At 43.2% G+C, this 11177-nt stretch overlaps 1 protein-coding gene across 1 annotated transcript in view; it reads right to left on the reverse strand.

Moving 5' to 3' along the window:
- The window catches only part of SCFD2 (sec1 family domain containing 2), a 506912-nt gene that overhangs the window by 457277 nt on the left and 38458 nt on the right, over nt 1–11177 (reverse strand). Inside the window, exon 3 of the mRNA XM_019525890.1 lies at nt 9786–9954. Coding sequence (XP_019381435.1) covers nt 9786–9954 — 169 coding nt within the window. The remainder of the gene's footprint in view (nt 1–9785; nt 9955–11177) is intronic.

The raw sequence follows: 11177 nt of genomic DNA on the forward strand, positions 1-11177 counted from the left end.
GGAATAGGGACAGGGAAAGAAAGGGCCTCAATACTTCATTATTAATGTAATCACTTGTACTATAGTAGTAGCCAGAAACCCTTAGAAAACTGTTGCACCACTGCTTACAATCTTAATCAGAGGTAGACAGCTTGTGGCATGCATGCCAGAAGCGACACAAGCAGCTTGTGTGTGGTCCACAGCAGATCAGGAAGGGAACAGACAGCACACTGGTAGATAGGGTAGGGAACAGAAAGCAGAGCAGCAGATTGGGCAAGAGAAGGGACCGGAGTGGCACCTGTGGAGGGCGCAGGGCTTAATTTGTAGCACGTCAGCCAAAAAGGTTGGCCACAATTGAGCTAAATAGACAAGACAAATGGCAGGAGGGGAAACAGTGATACAGAAATGAAGCAACCTGCCCAAGGTCACATGCAGGCCAATGGAACAGCGAGGATTGTGGCTCTGGTCTTCTCCTTCCCTCAAGGACTACTGGCAGTATGACAGACTGCTTCATACCTGCACTCAGCTTACTCCCATTGGTATCTCATGGGCACAGCATGACTATCACAGGATCCATGAGAACACAGATCTGATAAAAAGTACTAAAATTATTCCAATTTAAAGTGGGAAGAAAGTACAGTCTAGAAACTCAGCTTTTTTGAGATGTGAATATTTAGTCACATTAAGATCATGCTATGACTGCAGGGAGAGTCCCTTGAGACACTTTGGGTCAAGATACAAGGGGGCTCAGGAGAGGGTGACCTGATGGTAGGAATATACTATGGGCCACCCTACCAACAAAAGGAGAGCAATCAGGCATTCTCCAGGGAACTGACTGAGGCAGCCGGCACTAAAGACCTGACTGTCATGGGTGACTTCAACTACTTGACATCTGTTGGGAAGACCATTCAGCCAGCTCCAGCAGGTCAACCAACTTCCTGGCAGCTATCGATGATCTATTCTTGACAGGTTGCGGAAGGACCAACCAGGGGTAAAGCCATTCTGGACTTGGTGCTGACCAAAGGGGAAGACATGGTAGGCAACCTAAAGATTGGAGGTACTCTGGGCGACAGTGACCATGACCTAATTGGGTTCACCATCCATCAAAAGGCTGGGAATTCAGCCAGTAGAACAGAAGTCCTAGACTTCAGAAGGGCAGACTTTGGTAAGCTCAAGAGCCTAGTTAGAAAGACCCTCCGCAGCCAGCAACTGGATGATTTGGGAGGTCAAAAAGAGGCCATCCCAATGTACTCAAAAAGCAGGAAACGGACCAAAAGACCTGCTTGGCTCAACAGTGACATCAGGGAATTTTTGAAAAAGAAAAAAGACCTATCTAAACAATGGAAAAACAGTTCAGCATCCAGAGAGGAGTACAATCATATGGCCAGGGTCTGCAGTATGAGATGCAGAAAGCCAAGCCAGACATGGAATTCAAGCTGGTAACCAAAATAAAGGACAACAAAAAGTCCTTCTATAGGTACATAGGGAGGAAAAAATAAAAATCAAGCTCCACTGTGGGACCCCTACTGAATTCAGGGGGGGAGGCCACATTTGATCCCCACAAGAAGGCAAAGCTCTTAAATACTTACTTCATATTGCTGTTCCTGAAATCAGACAGAAGCTGTTTACCTGTCCAGAGACCCAGGGAATATGGGGAAGACAACAATCTACATGAAATCAGTCCTGAACAGGTGAGGGTACTTTTAGAACATCTGGACGTGTTCAAGTCTGCTGGGCCAGACGACCTGCATCCGAGAGTCCTGAAGGAACTGGCTGAGCTCATAGCAGGGCCTCTGGCAAAGCTTTTTGAAGAGTTTTGGAACTCAGGAATGGTCCCAAACAACTGGAAGAGGGCTAATGTGGTATCCATTTTTAAGAAAGGGAAGAGGGATGACCCTGCAAACTACAGACCTGTCAGTCTAAACTCAGTCCTGGGAAAAATCTTTGAAAAAAAAACTGTCAAGGAGGCTAAACACAAGTTTGTAACTGGTAGGGTATTAAGAAGCAACCAGCACAACTTTTTTGAGGGTAGGTCATGCCTAAAAAACCTAGTGTCCTTTTATGACCAGGAAACTAACCAGCTGGACAAGGGACATGAGGTTGACATCATTTATCTAGACTTCAGCAAGGCCTTTGATACTGTTTCCCATGAGATCCTTTCATTTAAGCTACAGGGTACTGGCCTAGACCAGTCTACAGTGAGATGGGTTGGCAACTGGCTCAGAGGCTGATCCCAGAGAGTTGCAACTGATGGGATGGCCTCATCCTGGAGGGCCATCTCCAGTGGTGTCCCCCAGGGATCTATGCTTTGGACCATTCTCTTTAACATCTTTATCAATAACTTGTATGAGGGGGTGGAAAGTGCAATTATTAAAATTTGCGGATGACACCAAACTGTGGGAAAATGCAGGCACATCTGAGGATAGGGTAAGGATCCAGGATGACCTTGACAGACTGGTCCTATGGGCTGAATGCAATCAGATGAGGTTCAATAGGGACAAGTGCCAGGTCCTTCATCTGGGTCAGAAGAACCTTCACCACAACTATACAATGGGTCAGCTGGCTGGCACTGTATCTGCAAAGGACCTGAGGGTGACATTTGACCAGAAGATGAATATGAGACAGTGTGATGAAGTCGCCAGCAGGGCAAACAGAACTCTGGTGTGCATCAGCCGATGTGTCGCAAACAGATCCAGTGAGGTGCTCCTCCCCCTCTATTTGACATTGGTGAGGCCACAGCTGGAGTACTGTGTCCAGTTCTGGGCACCGCAGTTCAGGAAGGATGTGGATAAGCTTGAAAAGGTACAGAGAAGGGCCACCCATATGATTAGGGGCCTAGAGGATAGACCCTATAAGGAAAGACTCCAGGAACTGGGTTTGTTCAGTCTCAGCAAGAGAAGACTGAGAGGTGACTTGATAGCCGTCTACAAGCATGTCAAGGGTGAACACCAAGATCTAGGGGAGCAACTCTTCAGAAAGGCACCCCCAGGGAAGATAAGGACCAATAGGCACAAGCTAATTGAGGAAAAAATTAGGTTGGAGACTAGAAAAAACTTCATTTCCATAAGAGTATCTAGAATCTGGAACATGTTTCCAGCAGAGGTGGTGCAGTCACCATACTTGGAGGTGTTCAAGAGGAGGCTGGACAAGCAGCTTATTGAGCTTCTTTGAGCCCAATAACCTCCTGCCCCTGGCAAGGGACTGGACTTGATGATCTTACAGGTCCCTTTCGGTTCTTTGATTCTATGATTCTGTATCCAAAACAGAAACTGTACACAGGGCCAGCCCATCCGACACTGCGAAACCTGCAGTCGCAGGGGCCCCCTGTGTCTGGCCGCACGCAACTCCCCCAACCCCCTCACCGCTGCCACCGGCTTCACATCTGGCCATTTACTACCACCCTCACCGCTGCCACCAGCTTCTTCAGCTGCTTGCTCCCCCCCCGCCACCACTGGCTTATTTGGGGCAGGGGGCCCCAAAACTATTTCTTGCAGGAGGCCCCAAAAAATTGTGGGCTGGCCCTGATTCTACATGCTTGTAAGAGATAAACATGTGTGCATACCATACATTCACCAGCCAATGCTAATGATGCATCTCACGTTAGAGTTTCTACTGTTCGTAGAATCTAGAAAAAGATTCTGCAAACATGCAGATGGATTGAAAAGTCCAACCAGTCCACGGGACACTATCGTAATGTTTTTATTGCTCTTTTTTTAGCTCCATATAAAAAACACAAGAATGTTGTAGAGTACCACATTTTAAACATTTGGTCTTCGCTTCAAGGTTTACTGAATCACACCCATCAACAAGATCACCACGTTTTGAGCTTGTTATTTTTACCAGTGCAAATCCAGATGATTTAATGACTCCAATTGCTTTGTCAAAAGTGTCTAGACACCTCAGTTCTATTGCTCACGGATCTGCTTTAGGCATAGTAGTCCAAACGTTACATGTCTCACAGTATATTTTTTCTTCTTTACGGACAAAATGTTTGCAATAAGTAGCTAATGGCCCGTTTTATGTTGTATTAAAAATGTTTATCTGTTGGATAAATGTCTGGTCTTTTTCTGAGCTCTATTTTACCACCAAAATTTATAAATAGGAGAAACTTACAAGCTTTCTAGTTTATGGGGGTGGACAGGCAGGAGTAAGAAAAACAAGCTGTGCTCAGGAAGCCCTTGATATGTGCATAACTAGGAAGCCGCAACGCACTAGCAAGCTGCATATTGAAAACACATGACAAAATAAAGTTAAATAATAAAAATGGTACAGCTTAAAGAAATATTTTGCACATCACTCACATTACAGAATCATGTAATTCTGTATTTTGTTCTTATTCACCATGCTTCTGTGGTTACAGTACTAGCTTAGGACCTCAGAGGCTTGTGCGCAAGTTCCTGCTCTATCAGACTTCCTACGTAATCTTGAGTTAGTCAGTTATCTTCTCTGTGCCTGGAGTTCCACATCTATAAAATAGGGTAACCAGTACAGTCTGAAGCTATTGCAAGGACAAATACACTTAAAACTGCAAAATGCTCATATTACAGTAGTGTGGGCCATAAGTACCAAGACAGGGATTTAAAAACAAAATGTGTAAATGGTTCACCAGTGAAAAAAGACTCCAGATAGTCTTATGAAGTGGGGATAAGTAGACTTAGAGAACTGCCTTTGTGTTTAGATAAAAGAGGAAAGGGTAGCTGAAATGCCTGGAAAACATGAAAATGTCTCCACATGTTCTACAGCTCATCCAAGTACAATGATGAACAAATGCACTGCTGTCAATATAAGCCTTTCATTAACTATATCTACAATTTTGTTTCCATCATAATAGCATTTCACTCCTCCTATATGCTGTTGACTTTAAAAAGCATGGTATGTCTGCTCTAGAAGACATGGATAAACACACAATACTGAACCAGGATAAATGTCTTTAGTTCTCTCTCCATAAACATATCATCCTTTATATAAGAAAAGCTGCTTGGTCTCTTTTCAACGTCTCTTGACTAACAATCAATTATGCTGGAGTTGCAATGTGTTATTAATTACATTAATGTAACAACTGTTCCTTCAACTTGTTATGCTCTTAATATTAATAAAAACTAACCATTTTTTTTAAAACACTGTTCTTGAATTTTTTTCTCCCTCATCAAGAGATTGCCTTAAAAATACATTATGATAAGAAGCACATGGAATTTACGTTTTCATCTAAATCTTTAAAAGAAGCCCATTATTTCCTTGGGTTTAAGAAAGAAGAACCCTGCTTTATTTTACCACATCAGCCATAAATTATTCATTAATTCTGTTTGCTAGCTCTGTAAGTGAGCCCAGATGTTTCTACTGGAGAAACATTCCTTAAACGTAGAAAGCTGTGTAGAGAGAGCTGGCCTTTTTCCTCCTCCTCGCCCACTACAAAATTTTCAAATATTATCTTTAAATAACTTAAATATTTCAAAACTATTCTGAATATGGAAGTCTGCATCTGTGAAGTTTCATCATACTCAGAAACTCTGTTCTCAAAACACTGCATAGGAAGCCCTAAGTCTACCTCTGAACCATCATATACTGTATTACTAATCCTCTCTCTCAGAGGTGTTGCCACCCAGTAAACTAACTGGAAAATTTGCAAGCAGAGAAACACTTGTTCCCATGCATTATTTACAAACAAACTGCAGTCCCAAGTTTTTACTTATGGACTAGCATTTCTGAGCCTGCTACCACTAGCAAAAGCCACTGTGCTGAAAAGTGAGTTACCATCAACATAGGTTCGCCCTCTGGACAGGACTATTGTCAGAGATCATAAATCCATCTCTATATTGGAAAAGTACTTCACCATTTTAAACTAGTCAAAATGATTCATGCTTAAGTTTATGAACTAAGAGTTAAGAGACAGTCACGTTTAAGTAGAGTGGAAAAACTGTCAGACGTCCATTTTGATGATATCACAGATTCTGGTTACCATATTTATTAGATTCCAAGACAAGCTTTTTTCTCCATTCATCATGGGAAGGAGGGGGAGAAAGCCCTTTATCTTGGATTTGGAGTAGAAAGGAGAGGAGGGCAGAAGCAGGACATGGCTACTGCAGCTGTGGCTAAAGCTCTAACCCAGGCTGCCACCCACCACCTGCCCCTAAAGGTCTTTGCCCCCACTGTCTCTGTTCCAATAGCTTGCACTCAATGCCACTTACCCTCAATTGCAGGGTAAGCCCTCTGAACTCAGCCCTGCTCCAGTCTGGGGCATGGAACACATTAGTGGCTCCAACCCCTGCCTGGCCATGCAGCAGCAGCGATAGAGGGTGCAGCCCCAGTCTTGGCCCCAGCTCCACCTCCAGAGCTGTTGCTGCTAGAAATGATGAAACGTGGCTGGAGCCACCACGTGCCCCATGCCCAGCTCAGAGTGGGGCCAGAACCAGAGATGAAACCACGACTGAAGATAACCCACACAAAGACAAAAGAGGGTAATGGGTAGAGCAGACTCCTAAAGAAAAAATAAATGCTGTATGCTGAAGTGAGAAGGACTGTCTAGTCCTTTCCAAGATCTCTGTGAGCCTTGGCTTCTCTCAGAAAAGCCTTGCCCCAACATGAAGAGGAAGGGGGCAGGCCATTTGACTCCCCCACCACCTGCTCACCTGCTGCTGGTTGTCTCCCTGCCTTCAATAATTAGATTCTGTACATGGAAAATTATAACAAACATATACTTTTTCCATGTATAGAATCTAATTATTGGCAGTGGGGAGCATCTTAAATATGAAGTCACCTTGGATGTAGGTAAATATTAGGGCTATCAATTAGTTATCATTAATGGAAGCAATTAATGCATAAATTTGTTTTTGCATTAATTTTTTTAACGCACGTTAAATCACTGCTGGTGCTGGGGAAGTGTCCCCCACCCCTTTGAGGGCAGAGGGGAGTTCCATGGCCAGGCTGGGCCAATGGCACAGGAGCTGGTGCCCATGCTTGCAGGGGCTGGGCAGCCCCAGGAGACGCTGCTGGGAGGAGCTGGGGGCAGCAGGTCAGGAGTGCATGGCACCGGTAATTATAAATAATAGAATAAACTGGGATTCTATTATTGTTTAACTGTGTGATTAATCACAACTATTTTTTTAATCATTCAACAGCTCTAGTAAATACAGTATTATGCATCTTAAATTTAGTTCAGAAATGCTAATTTTAGTTACAAGCTATTTTCATACATTTAATGTTTTATGTCAGTAGGGAAAAACATCAACTGAAAGGGCCACTACACCCTTCTGATTTAGGGCTGTCAATGTTGAGAGTATGACATTCTTACAGCTGTTAGTAGTGCAGAGATAAAAATCTAATTGCATTTGTTATAAAAGCACCTCCGGCTAACTAAAGGACATACAGAAAAAACAAACCCACTGTAAAACTTGTGAGTTCTGGAATATTCTTTATTAATGGCTGAGCAGAGACTAGTTGTTTTAAGTGTCTGTCTGCACAGCAAGATGAAAGTGTGATTATAGCATTGGTAAGTGTACCCTGAATACTTTGATCTAACCGGCCTAACAATAACAGCAAAGATTTCCTAATGTGCACTAGCAGTCCAAAGCTAACCTGCCATATGTGTTCTGGCAGCCGGACCACCCTGTTCCATCCCCAGTCACTACCATTATCTATGTTAGTTTTAGTGAGCTCCAATATGTTACAAACATCTTCATTTTGCTGCACAGACATATCTGTAGAGCCCAAAGAGACCACATCCTGGAGTATGGGTCTGATGATCAGCTGGCCACATGCAAAAAAGCTGATCAAGATCCAGAAATAATTTCTGTCATCTAAGCCTGGGGTGTCAAAATTCATGCAGCCCTGTGGGCTGGACCCAGAGCACTGGGGCTGGTCTGTGGGCTGGATCTGAAATGCAGCACCACATCATGTTGCCTGAAGTCCTGCTCAGAGGACTCGAAGTTCGATAGCACCAGCCTCAATTACTGCAGCTCCTGGAGATACAGCAGCAGCTGCTTTCTTCTACCACCAAATTCCCAGTCCCACGGGCAGCTCTCTAGGCCAGGTGACACTGTTTTGTGTTCCAGATCCAGCCTGCAGAGCTCTCCACAGGGCTGGAAATTTGGCGGTAGGATGAGCAATGGAAGAGTTAATTGCCACAACTCTGGGAACTGCAGCAATTAATGCTGCCACCGCTCACTCCACCACCAAATTTCCAACCCCATGGGGCACCCCGTGGGCCAGATGATCTGGCCTGATGACATCCCCTGATCTAAGCTAATCACTAGAACAGTACCTTAGGATAAAGTTCATACAGTGAGTATTTCCCTCTACATCCACTGAAGAAGACAATTGTTCAGTGCCTCAGAAGCTGGACTTAGTAGCATTTAGCATATGAGACAAAAGAGGGTAATGGGTACAGCAGACTCCTAAAGAAAAAAATAAATGCTGTATGCTGAAGTGAGAAAGACTGTCTAGTCCTTTCCAAGATCTCTGTGAGCCTTGGCTTCTCTTAGAAAAGCCTTGTCCCAACATGAAGAGGAGATAAGGTTGAGAGAATAAAGCACGTAACATCTGGCTCCCTTCAGGTGAACTTCCAGAGCACTCTGCTGAGCAGGACTGGTGTAGCTCTCCAAGATAAACAAGTAGTGAGATATTTATATATATATTAGACATTTACACAGTCCATTTTGTAATGGAAGCAGAAGTAACACAACAGTTCAAATATATAACTACATTTAAACTTCAAATTTAAGTCAGAAGCACTATATAAACAAATATCTTTTTATATTTGTTTATATGGCGCTTCTGTTTAGGTCTGAGCTCTAATACATGCAGGCAAGTAAAACCAATGTTTAAAGCTATTTCTTTGAAACAACAAGAGTAATTTAAAAGCAGAGTGGAAAAACCCACAATGAGAGGTTAGCTTAATCCCACTGCTACACTCACCCCCGGGAACCATGGAGGGAGGTTTGCCCCCCGGATCTGTGCATGGAGCAAGGGCGAGCTGCTAATACAGGCAGCACCAGGTTCCTTCCCAGCACAGGAGCTGGACGGGGCTGTACTCAGGCTGAGTGGCAACAGCACTGAGAGAAGGGGCTATGGGATAGCAATAGCCCTATGGCAAATTCTGGGGTGGCCACTGCATCCCCCCATACCTTCCCTCCCAGTGCCGCTGTGGCCCACCCCAAGAAAAGCCCCAGCCCAGCACTGCCCCCAGCCCAGCCTGCCCTTGCCAGTCTGCTCAAATCTGGGGGGGGGGGGAACATCCCCCCCATGGCTTCCCTGGGGTGTGTGTAGCAGTGTGATCTGCCTCCCCCCATGCCCCCCAGACAAGCCTCTTGCAGCTTCATCCCGCACCCCAATCTGCCCCAGTTGGGCAGCACCTGCCCCAGTCCCAGCCCCACTCCCTCCCTTACCATAGGGGTCTCGATCATCCCCCCTCACACCCCCAAGCCCTTTTCCCTGCAACAGACTTACCAGCCAGACACTGCTCTCCAAGCTGCTGAGCTGCATATCAGCAATCGAATCAGTATTGGCTGATATGGCTCATTAACAATAGGCCATTGGTATTGGCTCAAAAAATCTTTATCAGTACACCCCTATTCAAAATCATAAACCTATCCCAGAGTAAAGGAACTGAAGCTTGACCCCAGCTAGGAGCTGTATTTGGACCACACGCTTTTGTGCATGTATGTGAGTGGATTAATACTGCAGACTCCATTTCAACTGTGTTTAAAACTAGGTGGAAATCTAGTATCAACTTCAAAGGGTTTTGTTTTCTCCTTTTTCATTAAAGTCTAAATGACTCCAACTTTAAAGAAAAAAATTAAAGGCAGTTTTACTTCGGTTGTGCCAAGCAGCCTGGTGCTATAATACAGCAACTGTCATCTGGAGTCTGCAGGGCAGTGAGTTCCACCATGTTAACCATCACATCATTCGCATGCCCAGGAAGTTTTGGAAGCACAGAGAGAACCTTCTCTGCCAGGTTGTCACCATGATGACCAACAGCTCCTGGAAAAAAGAAAAAAAAAAGTTACCATAAGTAACTTTCCTGCTTTTGATATATATACTGGCTGTCATCAGATTTCTGGAAAAGATAATTGCCATCTTTGTATTAATACAGAACTTCTTATGTTATTTACTGTAAGAGGAGTGAATGTGTGGCTATCCAATGTTAGTTTACAAACCTCTAAGAATTTCTGAAGGATTAAATTTTAAACACCATTTAACCCTACAATTTTTAAAAAGGTTTGGGGGTTTTGGTTTTGTTTTCAAACTACAACAATCTAATTCTTTAAATAAAGAGAGGTGTTAAGCCATAGCAAGTCTTGCTATTTAAAAAGATAAAAGTAACCAAAGACCTATCATGCTTTTCTTAGATAAGGTTAAGAATAATTAAATGACTATGCCTCCTGAAGCCCTTATTCAGACTCCCCTAGGCTATGCCTATATAGTAAACCAGGGTACCTCAAAATCCTTTCAGGGGTGCCATAGGGTGCCATGCAATGTTAGCACCGTTAGGTGTGCAGACATAATTCACAAGATAAACCCAGAGATTTCAAACAGGAATCCATGATGTCAACAACATTATGAAGTGTTGTGGTCTGAGTTTTTTGCAACAGAATTGCTCTACTATTTTTCTATAATCAAATACAAATGAGTGAAAGGTAAGAGCTAGCATTTTCCAAGGGGTGCTTGAAGCTGAACAAGGGATATCCTGAGTCTGAGAAGGTAAAGAACAAGTCAGGGTAGACAAAACTCAATTATTTAAAACAAATAAGTTTAAAATCAGATTGTATTTAACTTTTCTTTTTTTAAATTTAAATTATAATTATGTTTTTCTTTCTAAAAATAAACTAGCTTAAAATGAAATTTGAATTTAATACAGCAAAAACGAAGGTAGAAATTTAGTATAATTTGTTAAAATAATTTTAATAAAATATGTTGAGTCAATGAGCTTCTACTAAAAACTCAGGAGTTAAAGGCTGATTTTCTTCTATATGAGGATGGGGGGAAGTATCTAACTTTTGAGGTCAAGCTTTAAAAATCTGGCACAATATTTGGTACAAGTTGTAACAGTGTTGGTCTAAGGACATAGGCAGACAAGGTTCTTTGGGTAAATCTGGTATCTTTTATTCTGAAGAATTTTTCCAACTAACTGACTTCGTCTAATAAAAGATATCAGAGTTACCCAAAGTACCTACAAGAGTCCACAGGTTTTAAATGGATCCCAA

Source organism: Gavialis gangeticus, unplaced genomic scaffold (genome assembly GCF_001723915.1).
Source record: "Gavialis gangeticus isolate Ggan-Ray unplaced genomic scaffold, GavGan_comp1, whole genome shotgun sequence".
NCBI lineage: Eukaryota > Metazoa > Chordata > Crocodylia > Gavialidae > Gavialis > Gavialis gangeticus.